Source organism: Nothobranchius furzeri, chromosome 11, assembly GCF_043380555.1.
Source record: "Nothobranchius furzeri strain GRZ-AD chromosome 11, NfurGRZ-RIMD1, whole genome shotgun sequence".
Classification (NCBI taxonomy): Eukaryota; Metazoa; Chordata; class Actinopteri; order Cyprinodontiformes; family Nothobranchiidae; genus Nothobranchius; species Nothobranchius furzeri.
Window position 1 is genome coordinate 69,797,665 of NC_091751.1, and position 22,500 is coordinate 69,820,164.

The 22,500-nt window shown below is 43.6% G+C and overlaps 1 protein-coding gene and 1 pseudogene across 1 annotated transcript in view; one reads left to right on the forward strand and one right to left on the reverse strand.

Annotated features, from left to right (window-relative positions):
* Window positions 1-2,127, forward strand: part of LOC139073189 (piggyBac transposable element-derived protein 4-like) — a 3,423-nt pseudogene extending 1,296 nt beyond the window's left edge.
* The window catches only part of ephb3a (eph receptor B3a), a 96,622-nt gene that overhangs the window by 59,070 nt on the left and 15,052 nt on the right, over window positions 1-22,500 (reverse strand). The window contains exon 2 of the mRNA XM_070541795.1: window positions 9,744-9,808. Within this exon, the coding sequence (XP_070397896.1) occupies window positions 9,744-9,808 (65 nt within the window). The remainder of the gene's footprint in view (window positions 1-9,743; window positions 9,809-22,500) is intronic.

Sequence of the window (22,500 nt, forward strand, 5' to 3'; positions counted from 1 at the left end):
TACATATATGAGACTCAGATCAGGATTCATTTCTTTGAACCGCAACCATGAGAAGAAGATTCAATGTGAATAAAGCCCTGGAGGTGTTTCAGCAGCTTGAGGAAGAGGGAGAGTCAGCCTCATCCTCATCCACGGATGACAGCTCTTGTTCGGATGAAGAGGCTGAAGATCAGGCCTTTACCCCAGGGCCTGATTCAGGGGAAGAAATGGAAGAAGGTTCAGATGAGGAGGTGGTTGCTGCAGAGGAGAGATGGGACCATCCTTTGTGGCAATCAAAGAGCGGGATCGCCTGGTCCCCGACACCCAACACCAGGATCCCCTTTCGGGCTCCAGACGTCCGCCATTGTGGGATCACCCGCCTCGCTGTCAGCTACATCCAAACTATTGAGGACAGCTTCGATTTTTTTTTTAACTACAACAATCCTAGATGTAATAATAAAATACATCAATATAGAGGGAAGAAGAAAATATGACGATTGGACAGACGTTGACCGCGTGGAACTCCGGGCATTGTTTGGGTTGCTCATCCTCGCTGGTGTGCACCGTTCCCGTGGGGAATCATCTGCCAGCCTCTGGGGGGAGGAAACGGGGAGGCCGATATTCAGAGCCACGATGAGTTTGGGAAGATTCCACATGCTGACTGCAACATTGCGCTTTGATGACCGCTTGACCAGGGCAGCCCGCCGGTTGGTGCAGCAGGACAAGCTCGCTCCCCTGCGGGAAGTGTGGGACCTCTGGGCGGCCCGGCTCCCTCTCGCCTACAACCCCGGTGAAGATGTCTGCGTTGATGAACAGCTCGTCGGATTCAGAGGTCGCTGCAACTTCAAGCAGTACATGCCCTCAAAACCGGCAAAATATGGCATCAAGCTGTGGGTGGTGTGCGATGTGGCCACTTCTTATGCCTGGGGGATTATTCCCTATCTGGGCAAGACGACTCGAGACGCCCCGGCAGAAAGGGGGCAAGGGAAGCGGGTGGTGCTGGAACTCACGGAGGGTCTGAGCGGCCGCACTGTCACCACGGACAATTTTTTCACCTCGCTGGTTCTTGGAGAGGAGCTGCTAAAAAAAAAATCTGTCTTGTGGGAACAGTTAGGCGCAACAAGCCAGAGTTGCCCCCACAGCTGCTCCAGATGAAAAGCAGAGCGGTTCTGTCCTCCCTGTTCGGCTTCACCTCCACCGCCACCGCGGTGAGCTACATTCCAAAGCGCCGGCGGAACGTTCTGCTCCTCAGCACCAAACACCATCAGGTTCAGATCCAGGAGGGACCGCAGCAGAAGCCGACCGTAATCATCGATTACAACCGCTGCAAAGGGGCAGTTGACAACTTGGACAAGGTAATTTATTTATTTTATTTTGTTTTATTATAATTCACCAACCTAATTGCATATGTAATTTATTTATTCATTTATTTTTATTCCAGCTCGTTGCAACATACAGCTGCCGCCGCAAGACCAGACGTTGGCCCATGTCGCTCTTCTGCAACATGTTAGATGTGAGCGCCTACAATGCCCTGGTCCTGTGGCTGTCTGTGGAACCGGCCTGGAACCAACAGAAGAGGAGCATCCGTCGAAGGCTGTTCTTGCAGGAGCTTGGGACCTCCATGGTGAGACCAGCCCAGGCGAGGCGCACTCGCTTGCCGCGGTCCAGCAGCGCTGCAGCTCTGTTGGAGGTGCAGCAGCAAGTGGAGCCAGGTCCAGCCCAGGAGCAGACAAAGAAAAGATGCCACCTTTGCAGAGGGAAGAGGAGCGTGCATGCACGCTTTTACCATGCATGTGGACAGGCTGTGTGCAAGGAGCACTCAACAGTTGTGTGCTCAGCCTGCAGCTGTTAGCTCACTCCCCTCTGTGTTTCTCTCTCTTTCTCTCTCTCTCTCTCTCTCTCTCTCTCTCTCTCACACACACACACACACACACACACACACACACACTTTTTCTTTGTTCGTGTGCTTTAATAAAGTGTTCAACTGGTCATCTTTGTAAGTGCATTTTTTTGTGCTCTAATGACTTTAACGTGAGTATTTTAGAAAATATGACATTACACAAAAACTACAAAGTGAGCAAAAAATATTTTTATGCCTATTTGTGACACTCCAAGGCTGTGACAACTTACCCACAAAAAAGGTCATCTGGACATAACACACAAAATATGATTTGATTTTTTCATTTTTTGTACAGTTTTCAAACTTCGGGTTTTGCTAATAAACCTGGCAATAAAGGGGTTAAATCTGAGAAACACACACATATTTTATTATATTTTGTTAGGGCTGAAGCCAAGGATGAAATTCATGTAAAAAAAATTCGGACTCATGAAATATTATATAATATTTCTATGGGAAGCTTTCTAAGTGCATTTTTTTGTGCTCTAATGACTTTAACGTGAGTATTTTAGAAAATATGACATTACACAAAAACTACAAAGTGAACAAAAAATATTTTTATGCCTATTTGTGACACTCCAAGGCTGTGACAACTTACCCACAAAAAAGTTAATCTGGACATAACACACAAAAAATTATTTGATTTTTTCATTTTTTGTACAGTTTTCAAACTTCGGGTTTTGCTAATAAACCTAGCAATAAAGGGGTTAAATCTGAGAAACACACACATATTTTATTATATTTTGTTAGGGCTGAAGCCAATGATGAAATTCATGTAAAAAAATTCGGACTCATGAAATATTATATAATATTTCTATGGGAAGCTTTCTAAGTGCATTTTTTTGTGCTCTAATGACTTTAACGTGAGTATTTTAGAAAATATGACATTACACAAAAACTACAAAGTGAACAAAAAATATTTTTATGCCTATTTGTGACACTCCAAGGCTGTGACAACTTACCCACAAAAAAGTTAATCTGGACATAACACACAAAAAATGATTTGATTTTTTCATTTTTTGTACAGTTTTCAAACTTCGGGTTTTGCTAATAAACCTGGCAATGAAGGGGTTAAATCTGAGAAACACACACATATTTTATTATATTTTGTTAGGGCTGAAGCCAAGGATGAAATTCATGTAAAAAAATTGGGACTTATGAAATATTATATAATATTTCTAAAGGAAGCTTTCTAAGTGCATTTTTTTGTGCTCTAATGACTTTAACGTTAGAAAATTTAAACGTTGGGTAAGGGTTAAGGACTTAGTTACCGAGGAGCTTATCACGGAGAGAGGCCAGAAACTAACAAGGAATATTAGCACTAATATTGGAATATTTATCGCGATAAACAATATGTGTATTTCAATATTTGAGGGACTTCTGGTGATAATTAAAAATCCGCTTGTTTAAAGCTGGTTTACCAAATTTTGAAAACAAATGAGCTTCAAACGTGTTTTGTGCCTCTTAACAACGAATAGACTAGAATAGACTAGAATAGACTAGAATAGAATAGAATAGACTAGAATAGACTAGAATAGAATAGAATAGAATAGAATAGAATAGAATAGAATAGAATAGACAAGAAAAGACTAGAATAGAATAGAATAGAATAGAATAGAATAGAATAGAATAGAATAGACGGCTAAACACTGAAGGGAAGAAGACATCCTAGATGACAAACGTCCCACACTCGTGTCGCGCCTCTTAGAGTCAGGGGACTCAAAAGCGCTTTACACTCCTGTGTCATTCATCCATTCACACACACACTGGCGTCTGAGCGCTGGTGCCACCCGTCCCTAACCACCACCAGTAGGCAAGGTGGGTTAAGTGTCTTGCCCAAAGACACAACAGCAGACTTCTCTGTCAGGAGCCGGGATCGAACCTGCAACCTTCCGATTACTGGACGCTGTACCGCTTGAGCTACTGTTGCCCTCAAGATCTGAATGAATGAAATATTCTTATTGATTTATTTGTGGTTTACATAGTTGAATGTGCTGACAACTAAATCACAACGATTATCAATCAAGTGTATGAACTCGTGTAGGTCTGGGTTTGGAGCCACACCAAAGGGTCTGATGGAAAACACACTACAGGCTGATCCAGCTGTGATGCAATGCAACAAGGTCGGATGAGGCTCAATAGTGCACAGAAATGTGGAGGTAGTGGTCCTGCTGCTGTTGTTGCCCTTCTTCGGCCTGCTGATGTACTGGCCTGTCTCCTGGTAGCACCTCCATTCTCTGGACACTACGCTGACAGACACAAGCCTTCTAACCACAGCTCACATCGATGCCCCATCCTGGATGAGCTGCACTACCTGAGCCCCTGTGTGGGTTGTAGATGCCATCTGAAGCTACCACTAGTGCATTTAAAGTGACAAAGACATCAGCCAGAAAGTAGAGCAACCGAGGAGTGGTCCTTGGTGACCACCTGCAGAAGCTCTCCTTCACAACAACAGCAACCCTGACTGTGAACCAGTGTTGCTTCCTAAGAGGACAGTTTGATTTTACACAAGTGAGACTTGAAAAGGAAAAGGGTGGCTTGCCAACTCCGGGTCGGGGGAGAGGTCCTACCTCAAGTGGAGGAGTTTAAGTATCTCGGGGTCTTGTTCACGAGTGAGGGTAGGAGGGATCGGGAGATCGACAGGCGGATTGGTTCGGCGTCTGCAGTGATGCGGACGCTGAGCCGATCTGTCGTGGTGAAGAGGGAGCTGAGCCAGAAAGCCAGGCTCTCGATTTACCGGTCGATCTACGTCCCAATCCTCACCTATGGTCATGAGCTTTGGGTAATGACCGAAAGAACGAGATCGCGGATACAAGCGGCCGAAATGAGTTTCCTCTGTAGGGTGGCCGGGCTCAGCCTTAGAGATAGGGTGAGGAGCTCGGACATTCGGGAGGGACTCGGAGTAGAACCGCTGCTCCTCCGGATCGAAAGGAGTCAGTTGAGGTGGTTTGGGCATCTGGTCAGGATGCCTCCTGGACGCCTCCCTGGGGAGGTGTTTCGGGCATGTCCTGCCGGCAGGAGGCCCCCGGGTCGACCCAGGACACGTTGGAGAGGTTACATCTCCAATCTGGTCCGGGAAGGCCTTGGGGTCCTGCCGGAGGAGCTGGTGGAGGTGGCCGGGGAGAGGACGGTCTGGAGCTCCCTAGCTGGGATGCTGCCCCCGCGACCCGGACCCGGATAAGCGGAGGAAGACGACGACGATGACAAGTGAGACTTGGAGTTACATGGTGTAGTTAAAGTGTTCCTTTTATCTTTTGAGCAGTGTATCTTGCATTGTTGTTTAGCTGTTGTTTATTTTCCTAAAAGGCAAAAACATGATCATCCCCCCTGTCAGAAGGGTGATTTATGCTTGACTGGGCCCAGATGTAGGCATGGGCAAGGAGGGGCAATGCCCCCCAAATGTGATGACATGTAGAAATCCCAAATTTAAAAACATTTGATGAAAAAGGGTCAGAGTGCTCCCTCTCCCTCATTCAAAGTAGCTGCTGATTGGTAGATGCATGTCGCTGCACTTCGCTCTCTGCCATCTCGCTTCATAACTCCCAGACAGTCACCAGCAACACACACAGACGCAGACACTGTGAAGTTTTCGTACGCTGTCGGTCAATGGAATTATTTGGTTACTCTTTTTCTAAAGATGTTCGTTTTCTCGTTCTCTTCTTTCATTTGTAATCTGAAGTGAACAAAGTCGGCATGCGCAGGTTTCTGGTTGCTAAACCTAGCAACAGTGCTAGGACAGTAGCAGCAGAAGTCGGCTAGTCGGGTGCAGCTTCTCAACTTGCCACAACACCCCCCCCCCCCCCCCCCCTCTGTCTGGAGCCGCACCAGAACTAGTTACAGAAAGCCCATGCCGTCCCCGTCCCTGCCAGTCCAGCCGCCACTGTGGGCGACGCAGGCCTGAACAGTAGTGCACCATCCCAACCCACCGCTCTTTGGGGAGAACGCGCTCATTCTGTCCTGCCTGGTAGTGTGGGAGACCATGGCTGGAATATTCAGTAAAGCTAGATGTGAGACAGACAGACGGACAGACGGACAGACAGACAGACAGACAATAGATAGATAGATAGATAGATAGATAGATAGATAGATAGATAGATAGATAGATAGATAGATAGATAGATAGATAGATAGATAGATAGATAGATAGATAGATAGACAGACAGACAGACAGACAGACAGACAGACAGACAGACAGACAGACAGACAGACAGACAGACAGACAGACAGACAGATAGATAGATAGATAGACAGACAGACAGACAGACAGACAGACAGACAGACAGACAGACAGACAGACAGACAGACAGACAGACAGACAGACAGACAGATAGATAGATAGATAGATAGATAGATAGATGATAGATAGATAGATGGTAGTGCCAGGATAAAAAGAAAATATAAAGTGGGGCAAAAAAGTATTTAGTCAGCCACCGATTGTGCAAGTTCTCCCACTTAAAATGATGACAGAGGTCAGTAATTTTCATCATAGGTACACCATAGGTACACTTCAACTGTGAGAGACAGAGTGTGAAAAAAAAATCCATGAATTCACATGGCAGGATTTTTAAAGAATTTGTTTGTAAATCAGGGTGGAAAATAAGTGTTTGGTCAATAACAAAAATTCAACTCAATACTTTGTAACATAACCTTTGTTGGCAATAACAGAGGTCAAACGATTACTATAGGTCTTTACCAGGTTTGCACACACAGTAGCTGGTATTTTGGCCCATTCCTCCATGCAGATCTTCTCGAGAGCAGTGATGTTTTGGGGCTGTCGCCGAGCAACACGGACTTTCAACTCCCTCCACAGATTTTCTATGGGGTTGAGGTCTGGAGACTGGCTAGGCCACTCCAGGACTTTCAAATGCTTCTTACGGAGCCACTCCTTTGTTGCCCGGGCGGTGTGTTTGGGATCATTGTCGTGTTGGAAGACCCAGCCACGTTTCATCTTCAAAGCTCTCACTGATGGAAGGAGGTTTTGGCTCAGAATCTCACAATACATGGCCCCATTCATTCTGTCCTTAACACGGATCAGTCGTCCTGTCCCCTTAGCAGAAAAACAGCCCCAAAGCATGATGTTCCCACCCCCATGCTTCACAGTAGGTATGGTGTTCTTGGGATGCAACTCAGTATTCTTCTTCCTCCAAACACGACAAGTTGAGTTTATACCAAAAAGTTCTACTTTGGTTTCATCTGACCACATGACATTCTCCCAATCCTATGCTGTATCATCCATGTGCTCTCTGGCAAACTTCAGACGGGCCTGGACATGCACTGGCTTCAGCAGCGGAACACGTCTGGCACTGCAGGATTTGATTCCCTGCCGTTGTAGTGTGTTACTGATGGTGACCTTTGTTACTGTGGTCCCAGCTCTCTGCAGGTCATTCACCAGGTCCCCCCGTGTGGTTCTGGGACTCTTGCTCACCGTTCTCATGATCATTTTGACCCCACGGGATGAGATCTTGCGTGGAGCCCCAGATCGAGGGAGATTATCAGTGGTCTTGTATGTCTTCCGTTTTCTGATAATTGCTCCCACAGTTGATTTTTTCATACCAAGCTGCTTGCCTATTGTAGATTCACTCTTCCCAGTCTGGTGCAGGTCTACAATTCTTTTCCTGGTGTCCTTCGAAAGCTCTTTGGTCTTGGCCATAGTGGAGTTTGGGGTCTGACTGTTTGAGGCTGTGGACAGGTGTCTTTTATACAGATAATGAGTTCAAACAGGTGCTATTAATACAGGTAACGGGTGGAGGACAGAAAAGCTTCTTAAAGAAGACGTTACAGGTCTGTGAGAGCCAGAGATTTTCCTTGTTTGAAGTGACCAAATACTTATTTTCCACCCTGATTTACAAATAAATTCTTTAAAAATCCTGCCATGTGAATTCATGGATTTTTTTCACATTCTGTCTCTCACAGTTGAAGTGTACCTATGATGTAAATTACTGACCTCTGTCATCATTTTAAGTGGGAGAACTTGCACAATCGGTGGCTGACTAATACTTTTTTGCCCCACTGTAGATATATGGATAGAAGAACTGTGATGATGATAGCATAGTTTTCTATGCATTTTAAGGATCTGGGGGATGTGACACCTGAAAAATTCCTAGCACACACACCCCCACCCCCCATATATTCTACCTGTACCCCTTTGCAGTTCTGGCTAAATCCGGCCCTGCTTGATGCGTCAGTGAGGTCCACACGGCCAAATTACATTATTACAGCAACAGCACCCTCCGTGTGGACACAAGACGGTCATGCATAGAAAAATATGGCGGACTGTCAAGAGCTCGTAGTTTATGAGATGTTCGTGAGTACAGACATCTTTACGATACGGCCCGTAGAGACCACTGTGATCAAAATATTGTTTGTAATTGTTGTCAGACTCAGAAAAGACGAGGATGCAGTGAAAAAACGTAAACAGTGATTTCTGCTTCTAAAATGGTGTGGTGTTGGATGCATGCAGACCCTATGCTGCCCCCTACAGTCTGGATATAAATGCTGCTAGCTCCATCTCACCTCACCTCCGCGCGGAGTAACCCGACCTTAAGGGATGTGATTTGTAAAGATATCTGAAAGCACCGTGGATGTCTTTAAGTGTCATTAACAGAGTTATATGTAACTAACAATAAAAGTCATGACAAATGGACTCACTGGTCAATAGATTCAGTCCATTAGGAAATAACCTTGAGAAAATTAAACATGTTGCTTTTTCTTCCTCCCATAACTCCCAGTTGAACTGAATACTTAGTTTCCGTAACAAATGACCCTTCCAGAAATTGATTATTTCAACTGGAGGAAAATAATGCATAACTCATCTCACGTCTGCAGGCTGCCGGGCAATTTATCCCCAAACAATGAGCCCAGGAGTCAGCATTAGGTGTCGTAAATCACCGGCAACCCGTTGATGCACTACCTGACAAACATGATAATTGCTGGCCCCCGCCCTGAATGGGCTGGAGGAAAGGGGCTGTCTCGCAGCTCGTCGTGACATATGACTTCATGGATGCCAGGGCACTCAGAGCCGACCGTTGTGGGGAGAAAGAAAAAAACACGGGGAGCTGCCGGAGACGGTTTCCATGGAAACCCACCCGTTCCATTGACTGACTTTGCGCTCATGTAGCGAAGACAAATTGCACTGGCCGGGTGTGGGGGAGGTCTGTCAGGCTGTTAGCCCCGGGGTCAAACTCATGCCGTTTTATTTTCTCACAATTCCTACAGGAAGTACCAACCAAGCACCTTAATTCCCACCCAGAGTACGCTCCTGGGGCCACATTACACCAGGCACATGCTTCCAGTTCTCTCCTGGGGAGGCTTAGCCATTAATGTGCATGCAGTCAATGTAAGTTTCTGACTATCGTGGCCTGTCTTTAAGCATGACGTGTGTGTATGTGTGTATGCGCGTCTGTACATGCATACACACACATATGTGTGAATGTGATCCTAACTCAAAATGGGTGTTTACAGGTTTAAGCTCTAAAGCTCATTCGTGTGTGATGCTTGGTTGTGAAGCACGTCGCATCGCCTTGCATGAAATGGGCTTTTAAATAAAGTTTTTATTGAGAGATTGATATTAGTCCTCATGCACGGTGGGAGGGGACTAGCGGGGAAAAAGCCCCTTTGCCTTTTAATGGCTGAATGCAATGGTAAAAACAAAACACACACACACACTCTCAGTGCACTTCCTTACATCTCGCTGGCACAGCACCACCTCCAGCTACACAAACAGTCACAGAAAAGAAAGGAGTCATGAAACAGCAGGAGGCGGTCTGCTCAAGCAGGACTGGGCTCTGTTAACGAGCAAATGGAACAAATGCTGCAGGAGAAATAAAATACCGCAAAACAAACTAAACACACAATCACACTCACTCACCCCGCTCTCCGGAAATGTGGTCCAAGCCAGCTCTGTGGTGGCCCACCGACTGTCCATGAGGGTTTCTGTAAATGAAGAGTGGGAGGGAGGAACTCCAGTTAGCTGGTGTGAGCAGGAGAAGTGTCACGCAGCACCAAAGACCACACACACGCTCCTCGTGCAGCACAAAGGAAGGTAAGGCATGCTCTCTCTTTCTACTGTAACCTCCGCCCATGGTTGCCCAGGTTCTGAAAGCACTGACGATCGCACAGTGTGTGTGTGTGTGTGTGTGTGTGTGTGTGTGTGTGTGTGTGTGTGTGTGTGTGTGTAGACACATGAATGATCCATTTCTCTGTCCTTCCTTGCAGCTCATACAGCCAGAGGAGAGGATCGATGAGAGGTGGTGTCAGGCTGTCACTCAGGTGTCACCTGGGTGGTGGTCCAGTGGTTCGTCGCACCTCACAGGGACCCAACCCCCTCCTCAGGGTCTTACTTTACAGCTGGCGCCCATTGTTCTGTCGTTACTGCATAATCACTGAAATCACCACTTTCTTCTTGGAGACGTGTGGCGCAGGCCCTGCCGTGCACCACTTGTTCACCAGTTGCTGATGGCGGCGAGGAGGTGGGCTGTGAGCAGCTAAAACAAACAGCGTTTCCTGTGTGGAACAGCAGCGGGGCCGGCTCCAGGAGACGAGGCTCTGTCCTGGTTCAGCAGCGCAATCACAAATAAACAACCCCAACAGCAGTGGGTGGAGACCCCCTATCTAACATGTCAGGTTTCCTTCAAGAGTAACACTGGAACGTTTCTCCTTGTTCTCCATCCACATCCACTGATGATCCGAGACGGGACGTCTTCACTCAGCTTTTATTTTGGGATGCAGTTTTCCTTTTGGTCTGAATTAGTTTAAAGCAGGGATGTCCAATCCTGGTCCTGGAGGGCCGGTAACCAGCAGGTTTTGTGGTTTTTCCTGCTTCAACACGCTTGATTAGCTGGTTGAATCACCTGTGCAGCAGCTCATCAGGCTCTGCAGAAGCCTGTTAATCACCTGCTGATTGAAATCAGGTGTGTTGAAGCAGGTTAAATGAAAACGTGCCGGATACCGGCCCTCGAGGACCAGGATTGGACACCCCTGGTTTAAAGGCACTTTATGGAGTTTTGAATTTTTATGCTCGTTATTGCCCCCTCAGGCCAAAAACGTAACGGCAGCTTCAATAGTAGGCTCGTGCACGAGGCGCGCATGCTGTACGTGCACACTCCTTAACGAAAATAACAGCTGAGACAGTCCTGTATGTGTGTGTGTGTGTGTGTGTGTGTGTGTGTGTGTGTGTGTGTGTGTGTGTGTGTGTGTGTGTGTGTGTGTGTGTGTGTGTGTGTGTGTGTGTGTGTGTGTGTGGCCCGGAGGACAGAGGACAGGAGAACACGCAGCTAATTAATTAAATAATTTGGTTCTGTAGCTTTCTCTTCAGCACAGCCGACAAAGGTTTATGATGGGTCAGTCCTCCTGCATGCTCAGATCATTCCCTTCCCTTGCTTGAAAAATTGTTCCAAAATGAAAGTTGAACCCACATCTTTTTTATCTGTGAATTCAACGCCGTTCAGCGAGTCTCAAATAAAAATTTGGGCGTCTTACTGTAAAAAATATACCATTAATGTAAAAAATAAACGCTAAATGAACTATGTTCACACCCAGAATCAAACCCAGGTCTTCTGCACGAGAGTCCGACATCTTACTAGGTGAGCTAAAGCGCCAGTAGCATCTTTTGTATCTGTAACATTTATATCCTTGATGACAGCTGAAACAACGTTCAAAGAACGGTTCGGAGTGAAAATGGCTGTTTTGTTGCTAATTAGCAGGAAATATCTAGAAGAAAGTTCTACAGAAAGTAGCTAAGGGTCCTCAGAAATGTAGCTAGCTTTGTCACTAGGCGTTAGGAACAGCGACAAAGTGGCACTGCCTCTCTCTCTGCTGCTAAAGCTACGGATAGCAAATGCTACGGGCGATGCCTGAGCGTGAACACGCATGAAGCAGCCTGCTCGACCCGAGCATCTCTTTTTCTGTGATTTTACAGAAAAACAGGCAATCACAGTAAAAATGCCAGGGCTCATTCTACAGGACCAGGGCATTGCAGGAGAATGTATGAAGAAGACATTTATTATCTCTATACATGTTTTGGCTGTCACACTTCCATAATGCCCCTTTAAACTACATAAACCTCTTTATGAATTCACATTTGGGTATTTAAACACGCTTTTGCACTACTAACACCTCATAGTGAACACTCTATGTTCACTATGAGGGGATAAATGTCAGCAAAGCCTTTCTCGAGACCAACAGTTTTTAAGATTGTTTTATCTTTAGATGTTTTCCTCTAGTTGGATTTGAGTTGCAAATGACACCAGTGTGAAATTGGAGGTTAGAGTTTTCAGCCATATTTATGTTTTGCTTCATTTTATTAGAAAGAGATTTTTATTTTCCAGTTTCTACAAACTTTGTAAAACTTGTAGCAGCAGCTAGTTCTGGGGGTTGATGAAAACACGTTTCCTCTGCAGCTTCTTTTTCACAACCAGTTGAACAGGATTTCGTGTATTTCGTAAACGTGTTCACACACACATTAAAAACGTGTTTTTACTGAACGGGAGACAAAGCCAAAGAGCCGACAACATCCACACCTAACCGGTGCAACATGACTAACCCTAATAAAGGCTTAACTTTGCCGTTACTGGAAGTGAAATCACTCGTATAATCTGTGTGGAAAAACCTCAGTTAGGAGAAACAGGGACTCGTTCTGACTGGACTGAAAAGCTAACAGCTATTCTGATTGCAGCCAAAACAAAATAGGAAGGCTGCCATCTTAAAGTGGCGTGTATTCATGAAATGGGTCTGCTTGTACCGTATCTACATCTGAGCCTCATCTGTACTCTTAAAACAACTTTAACAATCAAATTTGTATCATTTGTGTGATAGTTCTTGCACATGTATTCTCCTTTCATAAGATTATCAGAGAGATTATATATATGTATTATATATATATTACATATATATATATAAAAAATATATATATGTATTATATATATATTACATATATACATATGTAATATATATATATATATATATATATATATATATATATATATATGTGTGTGTGTGTAATTTTTATAATAGTTCTTGCAAATGTATTGTATGTGTATGTAACCGGATTACAGGATACAATAAGATAATTAAAAGAAAAAATAAACAAATGGGCCAATAATTAGGTTCGGGGAGAATTGGAGGTTGTTTAAGAATGACTGGAGTCACGGGTATAGCATGAAACGGTTTATATACTAAATTTTAATAATAATGGGAAATATAACACATAAAGATAACACACAAAAACAGATGAAAACAATCGACAATAGTAAAATGGTCGGTATGAGATTTGATCATATGAGTCACAAGTCAGCCGGCGTCAAGTCAAATCCCCACGCTTGGGGTGAAAGTCAGAGTCCGGTGGTGCGATTTTTTCCTACCACACCGTTGAGATTGTTCACAGAAGAGAGCAGTCTGCTCTTCAGTTACTTGAGATGTCCTGGTTCGTTCAGTGGTTAAGGCTCGCCATCTCCCTCGTCAGGAAGAAATCCAGTTCTCGTTCCAAGTGAGTGATCATAGGAGTCGGGATCAAACCCAAGGAAAAAAAAAAAACCAGCCTGTAAACAACAGGACTGTTAGCGAGTTGGCATCGACCCTTCTCGTCACATCACAGCATAAAGTCTTACAGACTTAAACAAATGCTTCACTCTATTGGCATAGCCAATCATGTTTGGGTTCACAGTTCAACTAACATAACATCAATTTGATTGTCTATTAAAATAATTCTCAGTAGCTCTGGAAATATAATTACATATGACAACAATTGTTCAGCTCAATAGGCTCAGTTAGATTCTATTACTCTACACTATTCAACAAGAAATACATTCATGACAACAAGGATACATTTAATTGTGTTTCTATACAGCATTGTGACACCTTGTATATCTGTAACACAATAAATAAATAAATAAATAAATAAATAAATAAATAAATAAAATGTTCTATAACAAAATTCAACAAAATATAAATTCTGGTCCTTTGGTCCACCTTTGTAAAATAATTCCTCCCTAATCAGTTAGCTTTTATTTATTTTTATTTATCTATTTTTTTTATTATTAAATGTTTGGTTAAGGGACGCATTGCTAATTCTATGGCGTTAGCTATAACGCCCCTGAGGACCTTGTACATCTAGGCCGTACCACCATTAACTGGCGGTTTGAGCCGTTAACTCCTGGGAATCCCATATGCCCTACCGCCGTTAACTGGCGGTTTGAGCCGTTAACTCCTATATGCCCTACCACCGTTAACTGGTAGTTTGAGATGTTAACTCCTGGGATCTAACGTCTAGCAGCCCACTGCTGTCACCTCGGTTGCTGTAATTAGCTTTTTGAATTTAATAATTTACTGAATTTAATCTCATTCACTCACCAACGCGCTCCAACGGTTCCCTCCTACAGAGGATTGGTTCACTCTGTCGTCTCCACACAAATCTATAAGAATGGAATTAATTTGATAAGCTATTTAAGTTTCCTTTTTTTTTTTAAGTTGCATCGTTAGCTTTTTCTCTTCTTTTTTCTTTACTCACCGCGTTGGTTCCAAGTTCCTAGCTCTTATTAGAAGGAGTCAAGTCCGCCTCTCCCTCTATCTATGCGGCACCCAAATCAGGGTTCTTCACGGCCTCGACCGTTGTTTTTTTTTTCTCTCTCTCTCTCTCTCTAACCGCTCAGTCTTTGCTTTCTGTATCTGCGTGCTGCACAGCCGTTTGTCTCTCCTCTCGCTCAGCTGCGTCGCACGGTTTTATTTCGCGGAGGCGGGACTTATTTCTCTCAGCCAATGAAATTTCAGATTCCCACCTGGACCAATAGTATACAGCTTTCCTCTTCTGTTTCTGTTAGGGATGTTCAAGATTCTTGTTTTAACCGATGTTTAATATTAAACTCGTTATTTTAGTTATTCACCCTTCCAATAATTCATTATGAAATTATCTATTAGTTAATTAGATATCTATTAATTAGTATTGTTAATTTCCTTAATTTATATTTTATATTTTATCTAAATTGAGGATGGATCATATTAGTAAGCCAATTAGTTAATACCTCATTAAGGTTCTAGCTTCTGGGTTACATCCTCCCCCATTAAATATCATGCACGTCCCTGTGCATTGTTTCTACGGGGTACACAACTTCTTGAGTAAGAGAGTCAATAAAAGCTTTATTAAGTCCTTGGAAAAGGGACCTAACTACGGTCACTAGTGGATTGCCCAATTGAGAGTAAGTTAGTCTTTGAGGAGGCTGACTACTTCGTTCAGATCTCCTGACATACATCTCTGGTTGCACAGTATCATGCTCATCCGTTTCGGTTTGATTCTCAACTGAGACAGGATGAAGTGAGCTCTCTGTTTCCGACAGAGCTGATGAGCTATTCTCTAAGACTTTGGTCTTTTCAGATGTATGTGTCTGATCGTGTATGATGGGTTCAAAACTTACATCACGTTGCTGCGACTTTAGGACACCATCCAATTGAGGTAGGTTTGTGTTAGTTTCATCCCCCGTTTCTACGTCAGGTAAGTATACTTCGTTTTTTTTCGTTTTTTCAGGTAAGTATGTTGCTGCTTCTTTCACTCTTTCAGGTAAGAATGTCGCAGTTTCACTCATTCTGTCAGGTAAGAATGTTTCGGTGTTGATGCCTTTGTCAAGTAAGGACAATTCAGCATTTTCATTACCAGCTAAGGTTGGTTCCTTGCGATCCCCTGTGTGTAAGGATAGTGTGTTTTGTTGTTGAATATTATTTACCGGTCCTGAATCTGCTATGAGTTCCCTATTTGGCAAGGTGACCGCTATTTGATAGGATGGTCGGTTTAGCACTTGTGGAAGATCAGAGTAATAAAACTCATCTACCTCTTCGTCAAGTGGCTCATCTGGGTCAGGTTCTAAGGCTGAACTCTGTCTTGTATGAGGTCTGCTAGGTTTCGTAACGCGTTCTGTTTCATTTTCTAATGAAGAGAGAAAACCACAAGGCAGTAAAAGATCTCTGTGGAGTGTTCTGTTGGGTCCTTCTCCGTTCTCTGGTTTTACAGTGTATACTGGCAAGTTTTCCATCTGTTTGAGAACTATATACACTGTTTGCTCCCATTTGTCTGCTAATTTATGCTTTTCTCTTAAGCGAAGATTTCGGACTAAAACACGATCTCCCACACCTAGTGTGGACTCACGAATGTTTCTGTCGAACCGTTCTTTGTTCTTCCTCGCTGTTTTTTGAGAGTTTTTTATGACAATGTCATAACTCTGTTCCAGATGACTCTTCAGTTCTTTAACATACTGAGAATGAGTTATAGAGGGCTTGTTCAAATGCGGTAACCCAAAGGCAATATCTATAGGCAACCGAGGCTGCCTACCGAACATTAGCTCGTAGGGAGAGTATCCCGTCACGTCATTTTTTGTACAATTGTACGAGTGAGTAAGTGGTTTTACAAAATCGCGCCAGTGATGTTTCTCAGTGGCTTGTAAAGTTCCCAACATGCTGAGTAATGTACGATTGTACCGTTCAACGGGGTTGCCACGAGGGTGATAAGGGCTCGTTCTGACTTTACGGATACCAAGTAAAGAACAAAGTTCCTTGATTGTACGTGATTCGAAATCCCGTCCCTGATCACTATGAAGACGCTCAGGAAACCCGTAGTGGACTAAAAAATGTTCCCACAGGTTCTTCGCGACGGTGGTGGCTTTCTGATCTTTTGTTGGGATGGACACTGCATACTTTGTAAAATGGTCTGTAATCACTAAGACATCTTTAGTGTTCTTACTGTCTGGTTCTATGGAGAGAAAATCCATGCAAACTAACTCCATAGGTCTGGTGGTGGTAATACTCACCATTGGAGCAGCTTTGTCAGGGAGGGCCTTTCGACGGATACATCTTTCGCAAGTTTTAACTTTGATTTCGATATCACTAGCCATTCTTGGCCAGTAAAAACGGGACCGAATGAGATCTGTCGTACGTTCAACCCCAAGATGCCCCATATCATCATGTAGGCTTTGCATGACTGTTGAACGTAATGAATCAGGCAAGACTAACTGCAATGATGTCTCTGGTCCTAATTGGCGTCTCCGGTACAGTAAATCATTTTGAAACTCAAACCGTTTCCACTCTCTCAAAAGGTTAAGAACCACCGGGGGTTCTGCAATAGTATCAGTTGGCGGTTTATTGTCAGTCATAAGCAGCTGAATGACTCGGCCAATGGTTGGATCTTTCCTCTGCAAGGAGACAAGGTCAGCATGGTTATACTTGGGCACAGCAAAGAAACTGTCACTATTGTCTTCCAACTGGAATAGGTCTGGAATGGCCGCTGCAGACATGGCAAGTGACTGAACTAAACCACAAGGAGAATCAGTCTCATCCAAGACCATGTGCTTTTGGCATGTTGCCTTCACTGCTTCGGCTTGAAGTTGAAGCTCGACTTCTTTGACAGAGGATAAAAGATGAGATCGGAACTCATCTAGTCGTTGGCATTCCTCAGTGAATTTTGAGTTGTCTTCAGGTTTATCATGCAGCCTCCTAGACAGGCCATCCGCGTCAACGTTCTGTGTACCTGCACGGTATCTGATGTCAAAATTATAGGTGGACAACGCAGCTAGCCAACGATAGCTCGTTGCATCGAGTTTTGCCGTTGTTAAGAGGTAAGTTAACGGATTATTATCAGTAATGACAGTGAATGTGTTCCCATACAAATAGTCATGAAACTTATCTGTTATGGCCCACTTTAAGGCTAGAAACTCCAACTTGTGCGCAGGGTACCTAGTTTCACTAGAGCTTAAACCGCGACTTGCATAAGCGATTACCTGTGTGACACCGTTTTGCACTTGGTATAGCGCTGCACCGAGTCCGGTCGTACTAGCATCTGTGTGTACTAGATATGGGAGTTTTGCGTCAGCGTAGCCAAGAACTGGCGAAGTGGTAAGTTTTTCAATAATAGTTTGAAAGGACTTCTCACAGTCTTGGCTCCAACGATTCCCAAAGGGTTCTTTGGGGTTCAAGTACTTTGATCTACATGGTGGTGTTTTAAAGTTTTTCCGTTTGGGTGGATAACCAGCCGTGAGAGATGTTAGTGGCTTGACAATATTTGAGTAATCTTTAACGAAGCGTCGGTAATAACCGGTAAATCCTAAGAAAGATTGGAGTTCCTTCAAAGTCTGAGGCTTCGGCCATGTTTTGAGTGCTTCCACCTTATCTGGATCGGTTTTTATGCCATCTCGAGATACTATATGTCCAAGATAACGCACAGATGTCTGGAAAAAACGACACTTATCTGGTGATAGCTTGAGTCCGTATTCTCTAAGCCGTTCAAGAACGTGAGAAAGTCTGGTTTCGTGTTCTTCCAAGGAGTTGGAAAAGACGATCAAGTCGTCTAGGAAAACTAACACTTCCTTCAGATTAATGTCCTTCATACACTTTTCCATAACCCGTTGGAAAGTGCTTGGAGCATTTGTTATTCCTTGTGGCATACGGTTAAATTCATAAAACCCAAACGGGCAAACAAAAGCAGTTTTAGGTTTATCCTTTTCACACATCTCTATCTGATAGTAACCTGACTTGAGGTCCATCACAGAAAACCACTGTGATCCAGCGAGAGCAGAAAAGGACTCCTCCAAGTTAGGCAGGGCATATGCGTCGCGAATGGTTTGCAGATTAAGCTTTCTATAGTCTATACATAGACGTACCTCACCATTCTTTTTCCGAACTACCACTATTGGTGAGGCAAATGGAGACTCCGACTCTCTTATTATACCGGTTTCCAAGAGGGCTTCCAAATGTTTTCTCACGGCTTCATAATCATGTGGATGGATCGGCCGAGATTTCTGTTTGAATGGGGTCTCGTCTTTTAAGTTGATGTGATGTCTTATCTGTTGTGTATGACCAAAATCAAGATCGTGGTGCGAAAACACATCGGAGTAAGTGTTAAGTTTGTTGGTGATCCTCCCTTTCCATTCTTCGGACAAGGGCGAAGTACCGAAGTCAAAACTGAGAGGAGGGTTTGAAGGTGAAGTCTGTTGCTGCGAACTACACGCCGCAAGTACTTTCTGATCACTTTTGTCAGGTTCTGGATATGGCATAACACGATCGGCTTTAACTAACTCAGCGATCACACAGTTAGTGGGTAATGTGATGTCATGGTTAGTTTCGTTTCTTAGTACAACAGGTACTTTGTATGGACCATGTGAAGGTAAGGAAATGAGGCAACAGTCTACAATTATACCCCCTGGTAGAGAACCATTGGTGGGTTGTTCAATGAGTGCATAAGGCTCATGCTTGTTTTGGCTGGGTTGCATAAACCCTTCTAGTAACAGTTTTTTATTTGCAGGGAGAACTTCTTGGGTTCTCCCTCGAAGCTTCACCACACCAACTCGTCCATCTTTGCTTTGTTTTTTTCTGACTGCTAAGGCTTTTAGCACGTGTTGGTACCCATAAGAGAGTGCCTTGGAATCAGGTAAGTTATTGGCAGACAATTGCTCATACAAAGGATCGAGTGTGTTTGTGCCAATGAGTAGTGGTGTATCAGAGTTTGAGCTTATATCCGGAACCACTAACGCAAGGGTAGGTAACTCAAGTCCAGACTGATCGAGCTCTTTTGGAAATGTGACACTTATCTCTATGTATCCTAAATAAGGAACTGCTTGACCGTTTGCGCCCTCGACTTCTAACAGATTACTGATGGGTTTAATTGAGAGGTCAGGTAAGTGTTCTTGGTAAAAAGAATTGGCAATGGTGGTTACCTGGGACCCTGAATCCAGTAAACAATTACATTCAACACTGTTAACTGAGACTGTAGCTGTGCATCGCGCACCCACTAATCTTTTGGGAAGTTTTGGCACTGAATGAGCATGAACTGGCTTGCAAAAAAGTCTCTCTGTCCTTTCCTTAGAGGGACTTGGTTCTACTTTAGCACCTATCTGTCCCACGATAGGAGCTTCTACCGGTTTAAAGGAGGAGACTGAGCAATTGGCTTTGACATCTCCCACTCGCGCTGCTTCTGTCTAAGAGCAAGTCTTTTAGTTGCAACTAGTGCTGGATTTGGCTCGTTGCTACAGCTAGAAGCTATGTGCCCATCTTCTCCGCACTTAAAACAGTATCCAGGCTTTGGTCTGGGCACCATTGCTGTTATCTGCTGAATCTGTTTGGGCCCATCTGGAATTTTAGTCCCCACACGGGGTTTTGACTCTTTTTGAGTTTTCTTTGCCTTTTTATCTGTGTTGTTAACCTTAAGCTGTGCAATTTGGCTCCTGAGCTCAGCGATTTGTTTGCGTAAGTCATCACAGTTATCATCTATTTCCAGTTCACAAGTGTTTTTACTCTGAGAGCATGTTGTTTGCACATTTGAATACACTCTAGTTCGTTGTGCCCCTAAGTGTTGTTTCATGCGTGCTGCTTTAGTAGCCTGTTTGTCTTCTTCAGTGCGCAGTTTGAGGAGAAGTGCTGTAAAATGAGGCGGGTTGTCTTTCTTTTGTTCGAGTTGCAGGTTTGAAATCAGCGAGCTGTCCCAACAGCCTCTGCAAAACTGCTTGAGCAGCTGCTGGTCGGCGTCACTGGAGGAAATTCCATTCCTCTGAATAACTAGGTTTAACAAGGTGTATAACCTCTGAAAGTAATCGGAAGGTTTTTCACCACTGTCCTGGTTTGTGTTTAAGAAGCGAGCAAAGAGCTCGTCGCCGTCTTCGACAGCTGCGTAAGCTGAATCGAGATGTTCAAGGTACGTTTCCGGGTCGGATTTTGGACTAAGAGCTTTAACGATGCTCGCTGCTGGGGCTGACAGACTCTCCACGATTCTTCGTACAATTTGGGACTTGGTGAGTGAAGGATCATTTATGCATAACACTACACTACTACGCCAAGTATCATAGTCAGTTTCAAAAGAAGGGTGTGGAACTCGCCCTGAGAACGGTTTTAGTCTGTATTGTGAAGTAGGCGGAGGGATAACCTCACTGCTTTTAACAATGTGTTCCACAATAACTCGCTGAACCTCAGGTGTGTTTAAAAGATTTGGTGGAATGCAAGGGTTTTGTTTTCCAGTCTCTGTAGGTGGACAATTGTCCTTTGAGTTGTTCATATAGTTAACTTCTGGTGTTAAAGGCAGGGAATATGTAACTTGGTCACTATGGAGCATTGGCTCTAGTTCAGTGACTGGTTCAGATGCATGGGTATCCCTTCCTAAAGATTCCCCAATTTTTGCCAGTTCCTCCATTAGAAGGTCTTTAAATGATTGATTGCTACGCGCAGCTATGTCCCTGAGCTCTGACAGATAGGCATCAGTGGCAGATGTGCTAGTTTCTAGACTGTACGCGCTGGCTAGGTCTTGAATATGAAAGAAAACATCTGGGTTCCTAGTACAAGGTTTGTCATAGGGTAAACATTGTTTCTTTAATTCCTTAACAGTGGCTTCATGTTGAAACTCCACAATAATCTGATCACAGTTTGGTAACTTAATGCGCCTGTTAACTGGTCCGAATCCTTCCATAAACCCAAAGACTTCGTTATCAAGGTCTGTATCAGTTAACCCACTGATTAAAACAGCATTTGAAACCTTGACCTTTTCTGTTTTTACAACTTCCATTTTAAAACACTCAAAAGTACCAATAATGCCAAAATGGCAAACCACTGTGACCTCCAGGCACTCTTATGATGTCAGTCAATGGTTAGCTAAGGTAACAACTCTACAATTCTCCTGGCTGGCTCGCCAAGTTTTATGTAACCGGATTACAGGATACAATAAGATAATTAAAAGAAAAAATAAACAAATGGGCCAATAATTAGGTTCGGGGAGAATTGGAGGTTGTTTAAGAATGACTGGAGTCACGGGTATAGCATGAAACGGTTTATATACTAAATTTTAATAATAATGGGAAATATAACACATAAAGATAACACACAAAAACAGATGAAAACAATCGACAATAGTAAAATGGTCGGTATGAGATTTGATCATATGAGTCACAAGTCAGCCGGCGTCAAGTCAAATCCCCACGCTTGGGGTGAAAGTCAGAGTCCGGTGGTGCGATTTTTTCCTACCACACCGTTGAGATTGTTCACAGAAGAGAGCAGTCTGCTCTTCAGTTACTTGAGATGTCCTGGTTCGTTCAGTGGTTAAGGCTCGCCATCTCCCTCGTCAGGAAGAAATCCAGTTCTCGTTCCAAGTGAGTGATCATAGGAGTCGGGATCAAACCCAAGGAAAAAAAAAAAACCAGCCTGTAAACAACAGGACTGTTAGCGAGTTGGCATCGACCCTTCTCGTCACATCACAGCATAAAGTCTTACAGACTTAAACAAATGCTTCACTCTATTGGCATAGCCAATCATGTTTGGGTTCACAGTTCAACTAACATAACATCAATTTGATTGTCTATTAAAATAATTCTCAGTAGCTCTGGAAATATAATTACATATGACAACAATTGTTCAGCTCAATAGGCTCAGTTAGATTCTATTACTCTACACTATTCAACAAGAAATACATTCATGACAACAAGGATACATTTAATTGTGTTTCTATACAGCATTGTGACACCTTGTATATCTGTAACACAATAAATAAATAAATAAATAAATAAATAAATAAATAAATAAAATGTTCTATAACAAAATTCAACAAAATATAAATTCTGGTCCTTTGGTCCACCTTTGTAAAATAATTCCTCCCTAATCAGTTAGCTTTTATTTAT